The 25566-nt window shown below is 44.3% G+C and overlaps 1 protein-coding gene across 10 annotated transcripts in view; it reads right to left on the bottom strand.

The window, feature by feature from the left end:
- Window positions 1-25566, bottom strand: part of AOPEP (aminopeptidase O (putative)) — a 404538-nt gene that overhangs the window by 273576 nt on the left and 105396 nt on the right. For all 10 annotated transcript variants that reach the window (XR_010729101.1, XR_010729102.1, XR_010729105.1 and 7 more), the window contains one exon: window positions 20598-20843. Coding sequence is in view for 5 of the 10 variants with exons in the window: in XM_066257430.1 (XP_066113527.1) it covers window positions 20598-20843 (246 nt within the window). In the remaining 5 variants the exon portion in view is untranslated. The remainder of the gene's footprint in view (window positions 1-20597; window positions 20844-25566) is intronic.

A 25566-nucleotide genomic window follows, 5' to 3' on the forward strand; every position in this document is an offset into this window, starting at 1 on the left:
CTGCCACCAAGCAGGCAACATTCAGTCTGCCATGGAAACCCAGGGGAGGGGGAGGGTACATGTAGGGGATGACACTGGGGAGGGCACTGGACACTCAAGACTCCCTGGGGGGCTCACTAGTTAAGAAACCTCATCTCATTAGATTTTCCAGGGAATCAAGCTAAAAGGGGGTTAACAGCCTCTTGAAGGGCTGAATAAGAATTTAATGAGAATCAAAGAACTTGGAAAAGTGGTTAAATAAAATGAATTTCCAGGAACACATGCAGACCAGTCTGAAGTAAGGAATGACTAGCCATGTGTTAATAAAGCAGTAAAAGGGAGCTGTAACGATCTCTAAGTGGAAAGCCAGTCAGCCACCCGGCATAGTTGTCAGCATTGAGTATAAGATTCTAGGATTGGAGAATGAAATCATGGCACCAGGGAGAAGTGGTTACAATCACAGGCTCCAGTCAGAGACTGGGGTTGAGTTTCAGCGGTGTCACTGGGAAATGGGCAAGAGACAGAAGTACTCTTTTCTCTGTTTCTTCATCTACAAAATGCCACTGATAATAGTTTCTACCCTGTACAGGTTGTTAAGACTTAAATGGGACATCAAAAAAAGTGTCCTCAGTATAATGCTGGGCCAAGGGGTAAGAGCTCCAGAAGCAAATCCCGAATTCACCATAGAGACACCTTTGCAGCTTCCTGCACCTGGATTTGGACTTTTCCACTTCTGAGTGATGAAGAGAACTAGAAAGTGATCCAGAAGAACGCCAGTGGAATGATTACAGAAAAGGAAAATAGGAACTATAAGGAAGAACTCAAAATTGTTGGGACTATCTAGTCTACCAGAGCAAAAGCTGGAAGGTTTACTAATAAAGTAAATAAGCAATAAAGCAGCCCATTATTCAGCATGGGGTGACCACCCATTCTGCTGCTAGAGTCAGGCCACGAGGGAAAGTATTTTGTCCCAGCAGAAGTAGCCAAGGTTAGCTACAGAAAAGGACTTTTTATTGGGTCAGGCAGCCATTTGAAAGCACAAGAAAAACGACCCTCCGGTTGTTGCTTCAGCTTCTAACATGGTCAAAGCCTTAAATGGGGGTCAAGGGGTCCTGCCAAGTGGGAGAGGTGACACAAATGGCCAGCAGCTCCCCTCACTGAACTCTCTGAGCCTATCAGCCCTTCTGTGACTGTTCTCTTTGTTCCCTCTAAGTGATGACTTCCCTGACAAACCAGCATGGGGATTGCTGTATTCCGTGTGTGTCTACAGGAAATCATTACCAAGGGGATCAACAGGCTGAGTGTGTGTGTGCTTGCACTCACACATTGCAGGGGCCTGTGGCTTATATTAATTTTGTATCCATTAAAATGGTTGTTCTTTAGAGATTAAAAAAATAATAATATGTCATGCTGGTAAAAAACATTTTTGTCCACTGCTTTCCTCCCACTGAAGTCACTGAAAAATAGATTATTCTGGCCAACATGAAACCATAATAGGGTAGCGGCCAAGGGTCTGCCTACTATTTACTGAGTTTTAGGTGATATTCTCTAAAGTTGGGGGGTGGCATAATGATGTTCAATGGAGTTTTAAAAACTGTTTCAACAACTCTGCCACAATTCAACCAATTCCTTGAGGAGCCTGGAAATTCCAATGCATTTGGCTGTTTCCATAACCCACTACTTTCCACTTTCCTTTCTGGCGTCCAATTCCACTATTTCTGTATTCAGATCACGCTTGGCCTTCTGCCCAAGTCTGAAGATTAAAACCATTAAAAATTTCTGTCTTCCCAACATCCTCCTCTTTTAAAAGGAGACAGCATTCGCTTCCCCCTTCATTTTTTTTCTTAATGTGGTTAAAAAATATTTTCCCTTTTCCGCCTTCAAGTTTTCTGACTTGAAACCTACAGTTTATTTTGTAAGGCTGGTCACTGGTCTTTGGCCTGGGCTCAGCACCAACTCTGGCCTGCCTGCCAGAGTCTCTGAAGTCAAGGTTCTGCTCCTGGGGCCCAGCTGTGGGTCCCCACACCAGCTTACACAGTTCACTTAGCACCAGGGCACAACCCAAGCAAATAAAACCAAGAGCCCAAATTGTATAAATAATATCTAATTTTCTTTACCAGAAAAATAAATGTTATTTCTTAATGCTATTTAAAAATTTTCATATATGTGGGTTCATTTTCTAAAAAGAAGTTTTCTTTAAACTCCCAAAGTTACTGAGAATGGGATGACAGTAACTTTACAGCTGTTGAAAATGACAGAATTTGGAGAAAAACACCATTTCAAAACTGCTGACAAGGGGATCATCATGGCTTCCACTTGGCTTATTCAACGAGGACTTGAGCCTAAATAAGCAAGAGCTTCACAATGATATGTTAGGTTTGGGGTGAGAAACTAACTCTTATTTCCTTCCCTGCTTTACTATATAGGTTCCTCCATATCTTAGTGAACCACACAAAAGTGCTTCTGACATTCCCACACAGAGGAATTGCATGTGATACAGCTGTAGGCCCAGCATGAGTGAGAGATGAATGAGGCACAAGTGTCGTTCCTCCCACAATACAAGGGCACACTCGTGGCATCTTTGTGCATTTGCTGACTCTAGGGTGTACCAACTGCTTGATGCATTGTTTTTTTGTTTTTTGGGGGTTTTTTGGAGATAGACAGAAATGTCAATTTTTTTTTAATTTTTATTTTATTTATTCATTTTAGAGAGGAGAGAGAGGGAGAGAGAGAGAGAGAGAAAGGAGAGAGAGACAGGGGGGAGGAGCTGGAAGCATCAACTCCCATATGTGCCTTGACCAGGCAAGCCCAGGGTTTCGAACCGGCGATCTCAGCATTTCCAGGTCGACGCATTATCCACTGCGCCACCACAGGTCAGGTCTGATGCATTGTTTACAACAATAAAATACTGAAAAAGAACCCTCAAAAATCCATATTTGGGAAAAATAAACTGATAACATCCATATAATTGAATACCATGCAACTAAATAAAAAGATGAGAAAATTCTCAAAGGCCTCATAATAGAAAAGACACCCAGGATATAACACTACGTGCTGAAAGCACAGTGTCAACAGGGTGTATACTCCACCTTCTTTTGTAGACAAGAAAGAAGGGGGAATAATGATCTGTCCAGTATCATTGACTATTTATCATTGCATCCACATGAAGAAACAGGAGGTCATACAAAAGCTAAGAAAAGTACCTAAGGAATGAAGGAAATGGGGTGAATGGGAACCGAAATACAAAACAATTTCACTGAAGAAACTTACTATTCTAATGTCTTTTAACACTGATTCTTTCCCCAACCATTCCTACTCTGGCCTAAAGGATTATCACAGCTAACACAGGTAAGAACTATTTACAAACTGCTGAGTGCTTCGGGAAGTGGGGCTTGGGAAGGCAGAGGGGCTGGTGCTCAGAGGACAGCAGCTCACCCCGCCCACTGTCTCTGGCCTTCTCGGTCCTGGCCTGCCTTCCAAAGTGGAGCTTCTCTGGCAGATATAGTGACACAGGGCTCTTTTGGACGTTTCTGTCACGCAGGCCTTTCAAGTACAGGTCAGATAATGCCTCTGAGACCCCTGAGAACAGACCAGAGACAGCTGTTCAGGAGGACAAGACTCAATTTCTGAATCAAAAGTGACAGGAGAAGAGATCAAGGGCATAGAGCTTGTCTTACTGGTGGACCCAGAGCCCCAGGGGAGCTCTGACAGGCCAGCTGAGTCCAGGCAAAATCATATTTTTTTCCATTTGTTATTAGATGTGAAAAAAAACTAAAACGTGCATTTGACCTAAAGCAAAAATGGCCAGTGGTTTTATTCTGTTGCCTTCCTCAACTCTCTATTGGGGAGGGGTGGGGTAGAAAAGTTAACATGTAAATTACTGAAAGTGTAAGCTACATCCTTGAAGAAAGACCTAGCAAGAATGTAGGTACTGCCTGACCAGGCGGTGGCTCAGTGGATAAAGCGTCAGACTGGGATGTGGAGGACCCAGGTTCAAGACCTCGAGGTCACCAGCTTGAGAGCAGACTATCTGGTTTGAGCAAAGCTCACCAGCTTGGACCCAAGGTCGCTGGCTCGAGCAAGGGGTCACTCGGCCTGCTGATGGCCCACGGTCAAGGCACATATGAGAAAGCAATCAATGAACAACTAAGGTGTTGCAACGAAAAACTGATGAGTGATGCTTCTCATCTCTCTCTATTTCTGTCTGTCCCTATCTCTCTCTCTCTGTCTCTGAAAAAAAAAAAATAGAATGTAGGTACTACTCTAAAATGCTCCTTCAGTGAATATAGATATTCCATTTGAGTGATCTAAACGTAATTCTTTGTAACAAACGATTCATGTTTTATACTCTCATGATAACTTATCACACCCATTTTTATTTTCTCCCTAGAGCATCTATATCAGAGAATCATGGACATTCTTTGTTGGTAGGGACCTTAAAGTTTATGATTCACACTTAATAAGAGACATATCTCAGGGATTTTTTGACCCACAAAACTACCAAATTTCTACAAACCTAGTGTAGCAAGGGAGGGATGTTAGCAAGGGCCTGCTGTGTACCAGGCCCCTTATCTAAAGCACACAAGAGTCCTGAAGGTGAGTAGTCCCAGGGATTTTACACGTGAATAGTTGGGCAGGGGTTCACAGCAGTTAACAGCACAGCTGGCATGGCACACAGGCTTTCTGGCTCCCTAGTCTGCGTTCTCTATCACCTTGTATGGCGTCCTGAGGGCCAGAAGGATGTACACAGGCTCTGAGGAAGCATGCAGGAACAACATACTGGTTCAAAAGGCTAAATAAAGGAGAAATAAATGAAATCAGTGGATACCAAGTGCACTTGGTTGCCTCGGGCTTGCCCTTGCTTAGCTTACTACTCCTGTGTGGCTCTATATGTTTCGACTGGTCCACTCAAGCAAACAAACAATCATTAGGCTCCACTTGCCCTATGCCTCAGAGGCCAAGAGTCGCAGGAAACTCCGCCCTGATCCTGGCTGTCAGCACCTGCTGGGACTCCTCACCCTACAAGATGAACTACTTGCTGAGCACGTGCCTGCCTGGTGGAGGGAAACTCACGGGAGGGGCAAGGAGGTCTCTGAGCAGCAGGGACTCCAAGGCTCAGACAAACTGAGTAGAGCATGAGAGGGCTGGTTCAGAAAAAAAGCTGTTGGTTGACCTGTGACAGCTAGACCATGGAGGGACAGGCAGCTTGTCTGTGAGGATTAAATGAGAGAAAATACATATGAGGACTTTCCACAAGAGTTAAAAGTTAGGTAGCATTGTCATTTAAAAATTTGAAGACTGGAAGGAAAAGGATCTGGTTGCCTAGGAGATAAGACTCCTTTTATAATCCTACAGTCTAATGATGCTTTTGTCTGCAAAAGCGAAAAAAGAAGTAGCACTGGTCAATTAGTCAGGGTCCTGGGGTGTAAATGACTGAAACCCAACTCAATCAGCTTGGACCAAATAGAACCCTCATTTGAAAGCTTACACATGGCCCCAAAGGGCAGGAGCACACAATTGCCTGCCTTCTCTTACCTCTATTTCTACTTTTCTTACCTTTCCTGAGCCCAGGTTCCTACTGGTGATTGGAGACACAGTCCAGTCGCTGTCACCCCACACACCTCTCAGCCTCCTCTCCTCTTCGTCCACACTGGGAAATCCCAGGGAAGGGCTGGTGCCAAAGTTAAGTAACAGATTCCAGTGCAGAGGTGCCAATAGGGCAGGGGCATTAAAAGGAAGAGGTCTGCGTCCCCTGGAGGGAGACAGCAATGCACTGCCGTGGCTTGGGACAGCGCTTCTGCTCAGATCCTGAGTCGGATCTTGTAAATCATCTAGAGGTCCAGGCGAGATGTGGCCTCTGGCTACCTCTGTGAGCTGACTGAGTAATGGAACTGGACACTGGTACATTGGAAACGGAAATACCTAGATCTGGGCCTATTTCTTTCAGACTTTAGAAGAGGTACTGCAGAATAAGATGCACTTTTGGTCTTGAGAACAAGCCCCCCATCCCCTTTAAAAAGGTGGTAAAGACTTCCTTCTACAACTTGGGGCCTTAGACATAGAAGCCAAGAAGAGGCATTCCCTGGGTAAGGTGCCATTATCTGTATCCTAACATAACTTGAAGCTATCTGTAAGGCCGGTGGCTGAGGCCATGCAGGTTACCATTATATTCAGGCAGATGGTAAAGGAACTGTCATTCCGTTTTACTAGAGTCTCGCAATGGCAGAAAGCAAGCAGGCAGAGAACCCACCCCCCCCCCCACCACCACCAAACAGGCTGGGGGCAAAAAACTTCCTCTCAGGCAAACAATAGCAAGCATTGGCCCCTCCCAAGCAGGCAGTCAATCCACAATTTGCAATCTGCTGCCCTGAGGGCAAGCACCCACAGCCTTCCGTAGACTATACATACATGGTGCTGTCCTGTGCTCAGGAACCAATCAGGCAAAGTACAAGGCGAGCAAGCCTAACACACTTCTGACATACTTGTTTGCCCAACATTCTACCCCTTTAGGGTTGCTAGGTTTACAATCTACACAACAGGCATCTTCCACGATGGTCCCCACAATGTGCAAGGGGTGAGGTATATTACATACACAGACTACAGCAACAGCACAACTTATACAATTATAATAATTACAAAGGTGCCCTTCACAATGTCTCCCTGAGCACTCTGCCCAAGGCATAACTGGAGGCCCGTCTCTAGCCCCAACCCTACGGTAGGTGGGAGGGCCTGTTTAGTCCAGGGCTGTATCCATAGAAACTGTAAAGTGTCCTTGGTGCATCTCTGCAACTGGATGAGAGCAGCTTCCCAGTGTAGGAGGGCCTCCACCAGAGCTGGAACCCCCATATCAGGGTCTCTCATATTGTCCAAAAGTGGCATGTCCATCCAACAAGGGAGCCAGTGTCCCCCGCTGGTTGCAGTCTAAGATTCAGTCCACGATAGACATCTCAGCTATCAGTGTAAATCACTATAGTAAAGGTCCATTACAGGCAACTAGGCATATGGGTCTTTATTAATGGACCTCACTGCCTTTCCATAAGCACTCTGTCTATTGCCACAAGCCCCATCCAAATCCCTCAGCAAGCTTACAGGGCCTGGCAGGGTCAAACACATTCAAGGCCTGTGCCGCCTTGACAGTTCTCTTATCTGTTGCTGCTGCCACTTCTGGGTGACCACCAGCCAAGTTCTGACTCTGCAGACGGCAGCTTCAGCCCAAACCTCCTCCATCTCAAAAGAGTTGGAAACCTCTGCTACCACAGAGGCCACCCACTGGCACAGATGCTGCCCCTTCTTTGGCAACCATGTTGGCTTCAGTGGCTACCGGCTCTTGGCCCAAAGCTTGAGACTCGAGCTCTTGAACCTGCAGTTGTGTCTCCACCAACTGTTGGTGCCAGTGTCCAAAACTGCAGCTCACAAATCTGTAACTCTTTCTCCAGAGATTGCTCCAGTTCCAGGCACTATTGGTACTCAGCCTGCAGCTCACGCTGTAGCTCTCAAACCCAGTTGGCTTCCTTCTCTAGTGCTTACTCTAGTTCCAGCTGTTGTTGCCACTTGGTTTGCAGCTCATCCTGGCATTTTCTACTTTGGGCAGCTTCTCGCACAGAACTCCTGGTTTCCTCTTGCAGGTTCGTAAAAAACACCTAGCCCATGGCCGCCAAAAGGACAGTCAAAGGAGCCATATGCTGGAGAACAGCGACCACTACTCTATCCCACCCTTCAAGAGTGGCAGCAGCTCCATACCAGCAGCTCCATTGGTATGCAGCTGCCAGATATAAGGCCAGTGGTTGTGGCCATGCAAGTTATCACTGGATTCAGGCAGACGGTAAAGGAACTGTGGAGCCGGAGGATGGTGGACCATTCCGTTTACTAAAGTTTCACAATGGCGCACAAGCAAGCAGGCAGGAAAAACTGCTTCCCTCTCTCTCCAGACTCACACACCAAACAGGCAAACAGGCCGGGGCAGGAGGACCCCTTCTCTGGCAAACAATAGCAAGCAAATGTCCATCCCAAGCAGGTAGATAATCCACAATTTGCAAACTGCCACCCTGAGGGCAAGCACCCACAGCCTTCCATAGACTATACACACATGGCGCTGCCCCGTGCTCATGCACCAATCAGGCAAAGTACAAGGTGAGCAAGCCTAACACATTTCTGACTCATTTGTTTGCCCAACACTATCCAAGCATTGGTAGGCATGAGGCCGATCCAATAGGGTCCTTTCATCTATTCACTCTCCTCACCCCAACTGGGCACTAGCTTAGATGGCCTTGAGAGGCAGGGAAAAAGACTCAGAGTTTGAAAATCTGAAATTCAAACAGATGGACAGTGACCTGACCCATGTAGGACAGGTCCAAATCACCCCAAAGAGGTCTCCCTGGACAGCACTTAAGCTAAGGTGGTGCCCCCACCCCACTCCACCCTACCCCGCCCCAAGGAGCTTGACATCAGAAAAGGCACAGGGGCTGCAGCGGAGTGTACCAGAGGCAGGCAGGCTTTCTGGGTCCGATTTCCTGCTGTGGTCTGGGATCTGGGGCCTGAGCCCTCTAACAGGCAGTGTGCTCCGCTGAGCTCTGGGGCCTATAATCTCCTGATTGCTTGCAGCTCTGCAAGGAGATATCAAAGCCAGGAAGAAATGGTTTGAAGCCAAACAGAGGGGGTGAGAGAGCAAAGAAGGCTGACTGGGGGTGGAGAGAGTCTGAGGGGACATGGGGGAGGGCTTGGAGGCTGAGAGGGTTAGGCCAAGGGAGAAGAGGAATAAGAATTAAATGGAAACAGCATTTGTAGTTGGGCCCCTCTCAGTAAAGTCCTGCCATGAATACATTAACCCTCCACCGATGAGAATAAAACCCAGAGACCTGGTGCCGGCCTGCGGCCTGCCGGGCACAGAAAGCTTAGGGGATATAATATCTTCCAGGTGGGCGTGCCCAAAAGCACACAAAGGCGCTTGACAGGTAGTTTAAAACTGACTGTCAAGGTCAAAACACCACCACCTGCAGGTACAACTGAAATGTCTTCATCTATTCCCCCCTCCCCCCAGGTTCTCTGTTGTTGTTTGTTTTAAACCAAAGCCCAAAGTTTGAGCAGCAGACAAGCCTGACAACTGTTCAAACATATGGATGTACAACTTATTAGCTTGCAAGTGGAAATATCTGAGGCTAAAAAAGGGGGTGGGGACAGGGAGCAAGCCAGGAGCTAACACTGAGGCGGCAAGAGGCAGAGGTGTGGGTGGTAAACTGGGGACTGAAGGAAAGAGGCCGCGTCCATGGCACACTCCCGATGCCGTGTCAGGAAAGGCTGCTTTGCACTGATGGTACACAGAACAGAGGCCGTTGTTAGGGAAGGAAGGGGGCCCTTACCCTTGAGACTGCCTATTTTGCAATTACAGAAGGGTAAGAGAGGCCCCTTCTGAACCTTCTGCTTGAGGGCCTAAACTTTAAACGCCTACTGCTGTCCAGGTGCCCAAGGAGTACAAGAAAATCGCAGGCTTGTGATCTAACTCAAACATCAAAAAGAAAATATATGTGTATGTAAATTGCTGAATGAAACTGACTCACCCCCAGCCTTGTTCAAAATAAAAACTCCAACCCAATTAAATCAAAGAACGTTAAGGCTCTAAGATACTCTGCAGGTGGTTCTAAATCAGCCCCTTACTTTTCAGAGAAACAAACTAGGCTCAGGAGGCCCAGGGATTGCCTGGGATCCTGGCCTGTTGCCGGGCCCAGCATCTCAGGAAAACACCTTCCTTACAATAATAGACACACAGGCAGGATCATGAGAAGTCCTCTCTCCCCCACCCCTGCCACCCCAAACCTCCTTCCTCAGTCTGACATTCTCACCTGAGAGAAGATGGCAGGGAATGGAGTCAGAGAAAACTTCCAGGATGCCCGCACAGCCCCCACAAACACACACTGCTCTCTAACACATAAAAGCAGAACCGTCTGGGCAGATGTGCTAACATTCCAGATGTCAAGACCCTACACCAACCCACTGAACCAGAGTCTCCATGGTGAAGCCAGCAGTTGCAGGGATCCCAGTGGAACTAGCCAAACCCCTGGAGTGCAAGCAGAAATGACAGAACTTCCTTTCATAATTGGCTTTTTTCTCATCCTTTTAAATTTCTACTTTTGTGTGTATTTTATAACGTACCTAATATATTGACACTGTACTAAATGTATACAACTTTTAAATAAATATCAGTATTTAAAGGGGGTAATATTCAGAAAGAGATGTGTCATCTCAAAAGTGTAGGGCCTCCTGTACCAAACTGTGAGCCCACATTCCTCAGAGACGAGTAAGGCCTCACCCAGCGCTGACCCACAGCAGGTTCCCCAAGGCCACTGACAGAATGCGGCCCATTCCACAGCAGCTCTGCAATACACTTCAAGACATTTCTGAGTGGAACCATTGCCCAAGGTGTGTTTTGAGGAGGTGGTTTCCTGGGAACCACAACGATCCCATGAAAAGCACACTGTAAAGGAGGATCCCTGGACACAGCACTTGGGGAGAATACTGAATATTATGGTCATCTTCGAGATGCACATATACAATGAGATATTAAATCAGGATAATAAGGATATTAAAGCCTTTCTTAGAAGCCCTCCAATAAATACTGCATTTTAACTTTAATTCATTCATTTCCTAAACTAATTAACTCACAGTTCCTTTTCCCACATTATTAACATTCCACAAAACTAGCCTTCCTTGGAAGCTACTATAAAAAATAACCCTGATTTAGGCTAACAGTCTTATATTTCCTTGTAGCCATAGAGTCATCAGCATTCATCACATCTGTCAGTTGATAGGTGTCTACTGAATGAATTTGTGGCTTTGCTCACCCACCCCTTTCCAACTATCAGTTTTCAATAAGATGTTCAGAAATCGCACATGTGTGATAAAAGCCAGAACACAAAGCCGACTCGTTCTCACAGTAGGCTCTCAGCATCTCCTCTGAGAGGGGCAAACTCAAACCCCGGCTCTGCCACCCAAAATCCCCACCACTCAGCCAGCTAGCTGCAGAGGAACGAAGGCCCACTGGCGGGCCCCGAGAGCACCACCTTTTTCTTCTTTGTCCACCCCAAGTCTCGGCTGGAGAGCCCAAATAACATTCACTCTCTCCTGAAATGATTTCCATTTCACGGTGAGAAAAGGAGGTGGTTATTTTCAGCATACTAACTGGGAAGGTGAAGGGCAGATTTGGCATTCTGCCTTTCTGGAACAATGTCTAGACTTTCTGAGAGGTCACCTCTATAAATAGAATGGTTAGTTAACCAAGAAATATGACATGCTCTACTGAGCTCCTCTCAGATGAAATTAGGGTAGACCCTTGCACCATTAACACAAACACCAAAAAGTAAGCAATTTTTGGAAAGTAATCCATCTTTTAAAGGAGTGTTTTCTCACATCTTTGTCCTTTTAAAGTGGGCACTCTGCCTGACCTGCGGTGGCGCAGTGGATAAAGCATCGACCTGGAACGCTGAGGTTGCCAGTTCGAAACCCTGAGCTTGCCTGGTCAAGGCACATATGGGAGTTGATGCTTCCTGCTCCTCGCTCCTCCTCCTCCTCCTCTCTCTCTCTCTCTCTCTCTTCTCTCTAAAATGAATAAATAAAAAAATTAAAAAAAAAAAAGATAAAGTGGGCACTCCATTTTCTTATTTATTTATTTGACAGAGTCAGAGAGAGGGACAGATAGGGAGAGACAGATAGGAAGGGAGAGAGATGAGAAGCATCAATTCTTCATTGCAGCATCTTAGTTTTTCATTGATTGCTTTCTCATATGTGCCTTGACCAAGGGGCTGCAGCAGAGTGAGTGACCTCTTGCTTAAGCCAGTGACCTTGGGCTTCAAGCCAGCGACCTCTGGGCTCAAGCCACCCACCATGAGGTCATGTCTATGATCCCACGCTCAAGCCAGTGACCCTGCACCACTCAAGCTGGTGAGCCCGTGCTCAACCTGGATGAGCCCATGCTCAAGCCTGTGACCTTGCAGTTTCAAGCCTGGGTTCTCCGTGTCCCAGTCCGACGCTCTATCCCAGGGGTCGGGAACCTATGGCTTATGAGTCAGATGTGGCTCTTTTGATGGCTGCATCTGGCTCGCAGACAAATCTTTAATAAAAAATAATAATAATGTTAAAAATATAAAACATTCTCATGTATGACAATCCATTCATTTCCTACTGCTCATGTTTATGGTTGTGGGTGGCTGGAGCTGATCACAGCTGTCCTCTGGGATAACACCAAACTTTTATTGGATAATGCGTAACGTACACGGGTCGTTGTATGGCTCTCACAGAATTACATTTTAAAATATGCAGCATTCATGGCTCTCTCAGCCAAAAGGGTTCCCGACCCCTGCTCTAGCCACTATGACACTACCTGGTCAGGCTTCATTTTTATTTTTAATTTATTCTGTTACATGGTTTCAAGTGTCCCACTCAATGTAACACCCTCTACTCGTGCCCCCACACCCCATGTAAAGGAGCAATTCTTTAAAAAAAAGTAAAATAAAAAGGTAGCCTGGGTCATCCTCAGTTATATCCTGGGGTGGGGTGAAGCACATGGCAATGCCTTAACCACTTTATGCAAATGGACATCAGTGGCACAGCTGCATCTGCATTGGGGCATCAATACAACAGAAGCAATGATCCCTGAGCGGAGACAGTCATAAGATGTGCCTTTTAAAAAAAAAAAATTTTTTTATTCATTCATTTTAGAAAGGAGAGAGAGAGAAGAAGAGAGAGAGAGAGGAGAGAGAGAAGGGGGGAGGAGCAGGAAGCATCAACTCCCATATGTGCCTTGACCAGGCAAGCCCAGGGTTTCGAACCGGCGACCTCAGCATTTCCAGATCGACGCTTTATCCACTGCGCCACCACAGGTCAGGCCTAGATGTGCCTTGCTTGAGCACTGTATCCAGGGTTGGTGTTCTCTCCTGAAAGGAGTCTAGCCTTAAGAGAAATACATGCACAAGTCCTGGCCCACAGACACACATGACACACCCAGAAGCCAGGAGCATTTGATCACACAGACCATCTGTAGTGGTCTGAGGAGTGAGAACCAGCAAGACTGGGAATATTCTAATTGGCAACTTGACACACTGAATTCCATTGTTCTCTTTCACCCAGGATCTATATGCTCCTCTCAGCAATGGTGCTTCTACAGAGAAAGAAGGGGGAGTGGGGAAAAGACTTTCCTTTGCAATGGAAAAATGGAAAGGTAGTGCTGACTGGCCAGCTCAGGCTCCAGGCCTGGAAGAGATTAGGAGCCCATGATGACATCAATGGAGAGAGAAGATTACTAATGTAGGTAGAAGAATGATTGCTTCAGGAAGGCCTTTCAAAGGCCTGACAACTTCTCTTGAAGGATGGCCCCAGCAATGTTCTCTGAAGGTAGGACTGTCAGTCTCTGTGTGTGGAGAACAGTTCAAAGCAAACAAAACACTTCAGTGTAATCCTTCAGAGGGTGAGGAACCATGGCGTGATGATGATAAAATGCTGCTTCTGACCCAACAAGCGGCACAGCTGTTCGGTGGCAAGAAGAAGATTCCAGCTAAGCCAACAGCTAAGAGTTCACTTTGCCCGTTGTTCCCACAAGAGAGGGAGCTTGGCCGAACATACTCCTGTGATTCCATGGCTCCTAAAAATGAGCCCAGTGACCTCTGATGGTCAGCCCAACTCCGTGACAGTATGACTCCCAAGGCCAGCCCCTAGAGCCACCATACACAGCTCAGAGCAGGTTACAGATAAGGCCTGCCTAAGTCTGAGTCCCAGGCTCTGTGACCCATTCCCGAATGACATCCTTCTATTTCTCTCTGACTTCCCAGCTCTTAGACTTGGGGACATCATCTGTCCCCCTGCACTTGCACCATACAGAAGGGAGCATACACACAACTCCACACTATGTGCCTCACTCAGTACAATCGATATTGTCAAGAGTAACCAAATAATCACATCAAGGGCTGCCAAGAGTTCTAAAAGCACGTCACTTTATAAATACCAGTTCTTATTTCAAAAAAGATAAATGAAAGAGCCAGAACATATTAGAAGGGGAAAGCTGTTCTCTATAAAATAGGAGGGAAACAAAGTCAAATAATATTCTCAAGAAGAAAAATAAAAATATAAAGCAAAATAAAGACACGAATACCAAGAAAGCCATGAAGAGGGTGCACATGTGAGGGGCATAAGCCACCTCAGCCACCACTCTACTGTTAAAGTAATATAATCTTATAGTAATTAAATATATAGAAATATAGGAAATTATGGAAGATATATAGAAATAAGTTAGGATACATTAAGGCAAATAAATAAGGCTATGCTGTCTAGACAGGAACTAATATAGTGTGTACAGATAGGCAGACTATGCCTTTAGTGCAGGGCCCAGTTAGTGTGCGTGTGAAGTTATATATAGATAAAAAGTGGCTTGATATGATAACTCTGTAGGTTAACATGAACAAGAAGCTTCCCTAGGAACACCTAAAAGTGGCTGGATGTGACATTTCAGTAGATTAACATAAAAAGAGCTCCCTGCTAGAAACTCCCCAAAAGGTGGTTTGATATGATAATTCTGTAGATTGACACCTGTTAGAAGGCATAGGCCAGAAAAAGTACTAAAGCTAAGGGCCCCCCTGCTGCGGTAGTCGCCCAGACTCCAACGTTGAAAGTAGACTGTCCCCATGCCACTCTGACCAAGGACAGCCTAAAGGAGCATGCTGACGGGACCCCTTAAGCTGTACCCAGGCACGCCAAAAGGATTTGTGAGTAATAAACTGCCTGTGTGATTCTTGCAACTAACTTGTGTGTTGGTCATGTCTTTCCTCTGGTGGCAGTTAGTCTTGGTACTGTTACATAGAATCCTCATAGCCACCTCAAGAGTGGTCTCCAAGAGGCTGCCAGCCCTGCTGTTAAGCAGGAGTGTCCCACTGTGCAGGGAAGTCCAATGAATCAGAGATGCCTGATTGTCCTGATTGTCGTAGAGCTCAGGCTCTACTGGGACACCCACTCAGGGCAGCTCTGTTTGCTAATCACTACAGCAATGGCAGGGGCAGCAATAAACTGTTAACATTTTACAAAAAGAGAAGAATAGTATAAGCTGCTTTCTATCATTCACACCCACCTGTCTGAAAAATAAAAAATATAAGAGTTATACTGGAAAACAGGGGCGGAGTATACCCTTCAATATATTTTTTAAAACAACCCACGCAGAAGGAAATTTGAGAATTTATTAATCTGGAAAACAAACAACAATCACAAAGAAACAAAACCCACATACAGAGGCCCAAACCCTCAGCACATCAGACAGCACAGGAGCTGGCAGGCCTGCTGGACAGAAAGGTGCACCTATTTACACCTCAAGTCGGAATCCCCAGAGGAGAGACTCACTGCGGCTGCACCCTGCCTGCAAACCAGAAGTCGCATCTCCTGAACTTTAAAGGACTGTTTAAAATAATAGGAGTTTGGTTTAGGGCATCAAAAAATTCAAGTAAAAGTTAACAAAGAACAAGCAAAGAAAAATTCCCAAAGCTGTGAAACCTTTCTATTTAAGATAATGACAGAAATTTATGACTGCTTCCTTCCCGGCAGAAAAAAGCACAATTAGAAGGCTGAAAACAAGAGGCCCTTTGTCCCAGCATGTTATGTTTTGCTGATTCTATTACACATTGGCTGGGAGATAAGAATAAACAGGACAACACCCTGTCTAACCCCAGGAGGAGGGGAGGGAGGAAAGCTGGTTACATTCATTCTTGGGCATGTAAGTGCACACCATTTATTTGTAAATTGAGGTACTTATGAAAACTATGCATGCAATAGTCAGGAACTACTATAAGCATTCAGAAGCCTTTCATTGCACAATCAAATCTTTTAAGAATAAGCCATATGTAATAGGGAGCTTTTTAGTTTCTGTCTCCTGTGAAGCGCACTGAAGATATTTAGTAATTGATGATTATTCCTCTATGTTCTTTATCAATCTGATTTTTATTCGGTCTTCTAAAAGATTAAAATTAGGATGAGCAAACATATAAACAGAGCCTCCCTCCCTGAGAAAAAGCTTGCAAGGAATCAATCAGCAGCAGCCTTGAGAAGGCAAATGTGCTGATCTGAGACTCATCCCTTCTCCACAAAGGGAGAGCTGCCAGTGCAGGCACCAGGTCCTCTGATGTCCCCACGATGGAGAATTTTGCTTAAGAACAACAGTTGCTAAACTAAGTCAGCTTCTAACTTGCCTGTTGTGAGATGGTAAGGCACTGCTGGTCCCAGAAAACTTGAGAGAAGGGTTGACCTCTCTCCTTGTAACACTTGACTGCCTGGAACCTTTAATCCCCACTCTACCTCTACCATTTCTTAGTGCCTCTCCCTCACTCTTCCTCCTACCGGTGTGTGGGTGGCTAAGGTGATGCAAGCCTTGAGGGACCATGTAATCTCTGGGCTTCAAAAAGGAGTTTAAGGGGGAAGGGGGGTGGGTGAAGGAAAGCTGTTCTGAAAGCTCATTGCCCTCCAGCTACACTGGGCTCCACCAGCCCATTACAATGGCTCCCACCTTGGGGCTTTAGGACTTGAACTTTCTCAGCCTGGGAGCTTAGCCATCAGACTGTCACAAGGCTGGCTCCTTCCCATTCTCCAGTCTCACTGCAAATATCATTCTTTAAAGATGCCTTTGCCTTGCCTCCTGGCACTACCTGTCCCAAGTCACGCTATCACTTAATCCGCTTCATTTTCTTCATAGTACACATATTAATTACTTGTTGTTATGTCTACTATTTTCTCCCCTGACTAGAATGTCAGTTACACGTGGACTGAGAGAGACCTCATCAATATCATTCCCCATTGTAGACTCAGCATCTCACACAGTATGTTCTCAACAGAAATTTACTGCAAGAATGAATAAGTAATGAACAGATGAACAAGACAACTTTGGTATAGAACTGGTGGGAAAGGGTCAAAGCGGAATATGTGATGTGGTGAACAACACTCCTGCTGGATTGTTCATTAGTTTGCTTGTTTGTTTGTTTGTTTCTCCATTTTTCCAGAGGGACGAGGGCTGAACTCACACATAAATAGTGGTGCTGCGAAGCAGAGCATATAGAACATGGCTTTTTTATTCAAAGCTTTAATATAAAACCATTCTGAGATGATCTGTAGGAGAGTCTTGAAATTGAAATAGAAAAAAAGAATATTTGGACATCAGCAAGGTAGTTCTGCCAAGCTAATTCTGCCCCATGACATGTAATTGTGAATTGCTGCGAGACAAATGGTAAAGCAAAGCATTTATTATAAACATGTTCAGAGGGAAGACTTAGGTGTTAATTTTTAATCTACTGTCATAAATCTGGTTCCAGGATATTATTCCACTAACATTATTATCATAACGAGTGTAAGCACGATGACAAGCTCCTTATGTATTTCTCAATACCTAGGAAAGTAGGCTTCCTAGTCAATCTCTCACTGAAACACCTGAGAAAATGCCAAGATACAATGAAAATGGTGGAGCAGTAGTTATGCCAACACAGAGAGAGCTGTTCTCTACATTGGAGATTCATTTAAAGTGCATTGGGATCTCCCTATGGACATCCTATTATACAATCCAAGAAATGTACATCCCATAGCTCCTTCCAGGGCAGATTCAGCCACCATGGAATGCAATAATGACACAAAACACAAAGCCCACACTCACTAAATGTGAAAAGTACAAGAGTGGAACTTTCCATTTTAAAGACAAACTGATGATTTTTCTCAGAATCAGAATAGAATAAAAGCATCTGTTCCCTGGAACAGTGATTCAGAAGAGGGTTGGAGGGGAGTGTTAGTAAGTCATAGGTCCCTATTATATTACTAGGTGACAAAAATCATTAAGTCCAGTACTGATAAAGATTCTAGTTACTGTTATATATGAAAAGTATTCCAAATTCTAAAATAATGTTTGTGTATTATTTACCTACTTTTAAGCTATTTCAATTTCATATATACAAGTCATAAAAATGTGTTTTTTCCACTTCACTATCAAAATCAGGCTTAAAAACAGACTTGAAGAAAGAGTTTTCAGTTTATTTGAAGGAGGAAGAGTGAGGGAGAGCCACTGAGAAATGGTAGAGGTGGAGTAAGGATTGAAGGTTCCAGGCAGTACCGTGACATGTAATAGTCAACATACAGTGCAATCATTATAGATATCATGCACAACTTAAAAAAAAAAAACCTCTTTTAAAATGGTTATTAATAATTTTTCTGTTTTAGGTCATATGAGAATGTGTAATGTTATTTGCAGAAAAAGAATGTTAAAATGGTATAAAATGGTATTTATTATGATTAAGACCTAATCACTAAAGAAGTCCAGAAGTGTGGGATTTATAATTTTGAATATATGTTTACAAAATGTGGACTCAGGAAAGAACCATTTAATTTATCAAGAAGTCCTTTGATCTCTAGTGCTTAAGAACAAACAGGACAATGACAAGTTTTAATGTGGAGGGCTTTTCCGATGGTTACTACTAGCCCTGGGATTTCTCTATTCCTATCTCGGACACAATATTAACTTAGAAGACTGTCATTTTTGTACCAGCTTTGAGTTACAGAGCCCAAGCACAGTTTTGACCATAAATAATGCAGCATTGCCTAGGAGCCATCTGAGTCATAAACCCCACTTAGTCACATGTGGCTCAAGGTGTTGGGATCCCAAGAGAGTCGCGCCAAACAAGTGGAATCAATTTAGGTCAGAGTTAGAAAAAGCAACGTTCCCCCTGCCCCCCCCCCCCCCAACCAGCAGTGGAAGACACCGCAACCAACCCCTTCCATGGCTCAAACGTGGGGAATAGGAACTAAGCCCAGGGAAATATCTAGGCCAGGGCAGACTATTTCCACAGTCTAAAAAGAAAGAAAAAAATGGGGGAAAATTATATTGACAACCAACCACAACATTTTAAATGTACAGTTCTCCTGCTTTTAAAGCATAAAAGCAGTCTTGTTGCTGCTAAGTTATTATCACCATCACATTTTTTACATTTGTGCCCAGTACCATTTAGCCTTCGGGTACTTAGGCTTATTGCTTTAAAAATACAGAGTTAAGCATGTTTAAATCACTTTAAACATCTCAAAAAACAGCAAACACACAGCCGACCTGTTTGGGCACGCAAGCTTGAGAAGAAAAGCTTTATAGAATGGCCTAAAGGTCAACAAACTCTGGCTTTGGCAGACTGATGTCAGGAAGGAGCTATAGGAAAATAAGGTCCTCTGTATGAGAAGTACTCTACCTTCAGTTCCCTCGGGTCAGAACTTGGAACTGTTAGCAAACATGCCCTGAAAAACTGCAACTGTCATAAAGTGCTAAAAACTCCCAAATAAATATGACCCCTCAAAACTGTGTACAAATGAGAAACATTTAATGAACGACCCTTTCTTCACCAATAATTCTGCTTAAATTAAGTCCAGCAGACTCTTCAAAGGAACCAAAGAAGCCCCCTTGTTAAGACAAATTCTATATATAGAGATCCAAGACAATTATATGATGCATGTAACCAAATATATATAATTATCCTAGTTTCTACATTCCCATTATCTTCATAAATATAGGATAAAAATCAGTTTAAATGACTTTCTCAGACCTCCTCAAGGATTAAGTCTAGCCAGCCAGCTTTTTAAAAGTATACGTATGTAGTAAAGATCAAAAGCAAATGTTCTGGACAGTTCTTTCTACTCATGGGTTTTACTAAGAATGTGTGCAGTTTTCAGGGAAAACACCACAAATGACAGCTGTTCAAAAGCATGGAAATTAACTGGCAGCAGGAATTTCCTTGACTAATAGGGAAAAACTTAAAGTCACATGTTTTGATGAGCTTATTTTTCCCATCCTTAGTCAAGCATATTCACTGTTAATGATTAAGATTTTCAAATAGAAATATAACCAAGTAAAATGCTGAGTGAAACCCAGCTACCTATTACTGAATGAACAATGGCATTAATGAATGAATTTTAGGTGTTAATAATATATAAGGAAAGGTTCAAATTGCAGGTCTTGATTTTCTATAGAACTAAATAGAGACAGCAATAAGAACAACATATTTATTGTATTAAAAATTAGTAGCAAGACAAATACCTCCCTCCCTCATCTCACCCCGGGAAGCCATCTGCTTTGAGCTATTTTTCTAGCAGTGGTGATGGATTTACACTGATCCATCTAGTCTCTCTGACACAAGGGCTCTCAAGTCACTGCCCTTGTGACCAATGGTGAGTGGATGAGACAGCTGGTCAGGATTAGGCAAGCAGCCAATGCCCTGGAACCAGGTTGTATCACCTGCCCAGAGCTATGACCTTGGGATATTAGCATTATGTTCTCACCACCTAAGCTAACCAGCCACTGATCAGCCATGACCTAAAATACATCACTCTGAGGGTACAATATCTCCTTAATCCAAGCAACAACATCACTTTATTTTTAAGGCAGCTGAACTGAACCCAAGATATCCAAAGGCTCATGCATGCCCCAACTGTCCCTCAAGGCAGCAATGAGATGTCCCAGCACAGTAATCGTGGCTCTTCCACCCTAATCAAATGACAGTTCTAACAGAGCTCAGAAAAAGTATGAAACAGTCAAAGAATTTCCAAAGCATATTCTCACCAAGTGTCACAATAGAACAATGTACCTGGCCATCCCCAGACTTGGAAAGTTGGCAGGAACAATGAGCACATCCAGCCTAGAGAATGGGTGTGTCCCCAGGACAGAGTGAGCTGCTGAGAGGCAAGACGAGACCAGCGGCAGAAGGATCTCCTGGCAGGCCCCTCGGAGGCACTCTGGGGCAAAGACCCGATGAGGTATGATCTCCTGGGTGGTGGCAGAAGCATTCTGGAACCGGCAGGGGTATTCCATGTGGCCACAAGTGCCAACACACCTGGGAACAACACAGAAACCTTAAGATGCACTTATGGTAAATCAGGTTTATTCTTCTTGCTATGAAGGTAAAAAACCTTCACCGACACGGACAACTTTTAGGAGACAGTTGTTCAGACAGGTTCACAAACGAAAATAGTTACTTGAATTCCTTGCTTGTCTGTATCTATGCAGTGGTGAAAAACTACAGGTCAAATAGTTATAGGCCCTGAACAGTTAGTTCATTTGATTAGAGCATTATCCCAATACGCCAAGGTTGTGGATTCAATCGCCAATCAGGGCACATACAACAATCAACCAGAAAAAGCATGGATAGGCAGAATAACAAGATGATGTTTCTCTTGCCCCCTCCACTAAAATCAATTAAAAATTTAAAAAAATATTTATGTGCTGAACTGATCAAGTAGTTTCCATCTAAACTAAGTGAAAGTAGTAAAATCTTATTTTAGAATTAATAGGAAAGAAACCTCAAGACTCAAAACAACAAAACAACCCCCCACCAAAACAAAACAAAAAAAAGGCCAATTTCTGCCCTTAGAATTGGGCTTTCAAATATCATGGAAAAAATCCTCTCCAAATCAGGGATGATTCATAACTTAGAAAGGAAGGGGTGGTGCAACCAAATTAAAGATCTTGTTCTGGAATTCACTAGAATAAAAGACATGGACTCAGAGAGGAAACAATGAACCAAATGACAAGCACAGGTTCCAACTTTTCAAAAGAACACAATCCATTCTACTGAAAAGCCATCAAGGCATTCTTTACAAAAGCCACCAGAACTTGTGCTGTTACGGTACATAGAGGCACTTTTGAAACAGTATTTTCTCCAATCCACTTTCAATACAAACTTAAATAAATCAGCTTTTTAAAAAAACAGATCAGAGCCCAGCCCACACCCTCTGACCACTGTCATTCTTCCAAAGGTGGAGCTGAAAAAGAATTCCTAGAATCTGAGTCATAGGCCTCCAGAGAACTTATCTCCCCAAAGAAACTGACATCAAAGGAAACTGGGGTTTTTTTCCTGTTAACAGGTCCTTTATTCAAACATAATGGAACATTTCTCTACTTTTAACTTATAAATTATAGTTTTAACTATAGAACTTATTAGATTTATAGTAAACATTGAAAAAAACCCTTTAATATTGTATGTTCCAATGTGGGTGGACCGCCACAATAATGCCTCTCCAAATCTCTGAAGTGCCTTTCTCCACCCATCAGCAATGCCCATGGCGATCCACACAGCTATGAAGATAAGCCTCACCCTCTGCAGTGTGGTACTCAGAACACAGTACGATGGTGTTTTGCCATAGTTCGGGGGAAAAATAATGAGGGAAGTTTTGTAAATACTTCTTAGAGCAGTGGTAGTCAACCTGGTCCCTACTGTCCACTAGTGGGCGTTCCAGCTTTCATGGTGGGTGGTAGTGGAGCAACCAAAGTATAAATAAAAAGATAGATTTCAGCCCTGGCCAGTTGGCTCAGTGGTAGAGCGTCGGCCTGGTGTGCAGGAGTCCCAGGTTCGATTCCCAGCCAGGGCACACAGAAGTGCCCATCTGTTTCTCCACCCCTCCCCCTCTCCTTCCTCTCGGTCTCACTCTTCCCCTCCCGCAGCCAAGGCTCCATTGGAGCAAAGATAGCCCAGGCGCTGAGGATGGCTCTGTGGCCTCTGCCTCAGGCACTAGAATGGCTCTGGATGCAACAGAGTGATCATCGCCCCCTGGTGGGCATGCCGGTAGATCCCAGTCAGGCGCATGCAGGAGTCTGTCTGACTGCCTCCCCATTTCCAGCTTAAGAAAAATGGGGGGAAAAAAAAGATAGATTTCACTATAGTAAGTTGTTTTATAAAGGTTTATTCTGCCAAACGTAGCGAAAATCCGACATAAAGTACTTGGTAAGTAATTATTATTATATACTTTAACTTGCTGTAACTCTGCTTTATAAATTTTATAAAGTAAAGTTACTTCCCTACTTTATAAATCACCATTACCGTGGAACTGGTGGGCGGTTAGAAAATTCTACTACTGAGAGTAATGGCGGAGTAGGAAGCGATACCGATAAATCTCCCCCAAAACTCAACAAGATCTTCAACCAGAAACAGAAAAACCTATACTTGGAGCCTCCAGATGCTTCGCAATACACCCGAAGGTATGGTCGAGTGAAAAATTGGCTAAATATATAACCAAACCCCAAAGGAAATAGGGAGTAAGAAAGGCTCCGCCTTCCTCACTAACCTAAACAGGGCGGCTTTCTCTGGTAACTGTGAATATAGAAACTGAGGCGGGCAAAGGGGGTGAATACATCCAGGCTGCGGCACAAAGGGCCGAACCAGGCGGTGGCACGGAGATCCTAGCCGAGGAAAAACTGATCCTGTGGCAAGCCGGGCAATACAAGCTAACACTCGCGCCAACCCAAACAAAGAAAGACAAGCGGGGCAGCCATTTTACCCGTTCTCCTGGTTGGTGCGCAGTTAGTGGGCGAGAGATTTCTTCCTAAGCCCCGGAAGTGGGTGCCCGTGTTGCCCCACGGAGAGGCAGGGTCAGAGGCCTTTCTGTGGGCCGAAAGCAGAATCTCTGGGCAGCCCCAGCGCCCTGGGAAAGCCGTGCACGGGAGGGAGCAAGAACTAATTCCAACGGTGGAAATTTTCCGTGCTGGTGAGGATTTCACTCAGAGGGAAACGCGGCCGGCCTCATATCCTGGTGTGCGCAAGCAGATAGGAAGTGAGCGATTCCTCCGAGTGCCTCGGCAGTGCGCGCCCGTGTTATCGCACAGAGGGGCAGAGTCAGGGGCCTTTGTGTGGGCAAAAGCGGAATCTCGGGCCGCCCCAGTGCCTTGCAAAAGCCGCGCACGGGGACAGAGCGAGAGTGAATTCCAACGCTGCAACTTTTCAATGCGGTTGGGGGTTTCACTCAGAGCGTGAGACTGCTGGCCGGATATCCTGGTCTGCGCGCGCAGATAGGGAATGAGAGTTTCCTCCAAGCGCCCCGGAAGTGGGCGCCCGCCTGTGTTATCGGACAGAGTGGCAGAGCCAGAGGTCTTTGAGTGGGCGGAAGCCCCACCTGATTATGCTAGCATCTCTGACTGACTGAGCCTTACCCAGAGCCCTGTGCTGAGTGGGAATAGAGTGGGGAGTTGCCAGCTCTTTGAACCTCTTACTATCTAGGCAGAGGCAGCAGCAACCCCATAGCTGGATTATCAGGCTACTAATTGAGGAAGGAAAGACTAGGAGAAAGGCTCCAGGAACACGGACTCTCTCACTGTCGGAGCCTATAAATGCTAATGAGCCTCGACTCCCAACGAGACTAAAGCACAATACATGACATTGCCATAGAGACTTATCAACTGCAAACCTCTACCTGAGTGTGCCAAAGGGGAAGAACCTGGGGTACAGAGTCACCGACCAGGAAGAGGGAGAGAAAAGAAAAAGCAAGATAACCTCTCAAAATCAAGAATAATCTGCTGACTTTATAACCTATCCCATTTTATTATATTTGTTCGTTTGTTTCTCTTATCTTCATTCTTGATACTTATTTTCCTCCTCCAATTTGGCCGATTAACTCTCTGCCGGTCTTACTCTCTCCTCTCCTTGAACTACACTACCCATAAGTGTTACATCTCCCATTATCTTTTTTCTCCTCTTCCTTTCTCTCTATGAGGGTTGCACTCCAAAACCCTTAACTCTCTCTCTCTCCTTTCTTTTTTCTTCTTTTAGTGGTTCCTTCTTTTTTTCTCTCTCTCTCTTTCTTTTCTCCCTCTATATTAGTTTCTTCCTTTCTCCTTTACATCTCCTCTCATTCAAACCTCAATAACAAACAAATTATCTTATCTGGGACTCAAACTTATGTTTGTGGCATTTTGGGGGGTTTTTATTTCACCTTTTTAACTCACTAGCAATGCTCCCATCCCTGGCTCTCCATTTTATCTAGTTCTTGTTCAACTAAATACAATAGTATTTTTTTAATTTGTCCCCCCATTTTTCTGTTTTCTTCTTATTCCTCTCATCATAACTCTTAGACAACCAACACCTAAAAGTAAATCATTTTATTCTTGACCCAAATTTTTTCCTTATTTGCTTTTTGTGGGTCCATACCCGACCCCCTTTTTTTTTTTTTTTTTGCCCCTTTATTACTTTTCCCCAATTCAGGCACTCCATCACAGGCATTGTTTGTTATAATTCACAGTTCACCACAAGATTTTCTCAAGAAAGAGGGGAGAGGAGAGGAGAGGAAAAAAGGAGGGGGGGAATAATTTTCTTTTTTTTTAAATTATTATTTTATTTTATTATTAATTTTTTTTAAAAAAAAACATTTTTTAAAGAAATAGAGCAAAAAATCATCAGATTTATATGGAACTATAAAAAAACCCGAATAGCCAAAGCAATCCTAAAGAAAAAGAATGAAGCTGGGGACATAACAATACCTGACTTCAAACTCTATTATAGGGCCACGACAATCAAAACAGCATGGTATTGGCAGAAAAATAGACACTCAGACCAATGGAACAGAATAGAAAGTCCAGAAATAAAACCACATATATATAGTCAAATAATTTTTGATAAAGGGGCCAACAACACACAATGGAGAAAAGAAAGCCTCTTCAATAAATGGTGCTGGGAAAACTGGAAAGCCACATGCAAAAGAATGAAACTGGACTACAGTCTCTCCCCCTGTACAAAAATTAACTCAAAATGGATCAAAGATGTAAACATAAGACCTGAAACAATTAAGTAC

The sequence above is a fragment of the Saccopteryx bilineata genome, chromosome 2 (assembly GCF_036850765.1).
Source record: "Saccopteryx bilineata isolate mSacBil1 chromosome 2, mSacBil1_pri_phased_curated, whole genome shotgun sequence".
NCBI lineage: Eukaryota > Metazoa > Chordata > Mammalia > Chiroptera > Emballonuridae > Saccopteryx > Saccopteryx bilineata.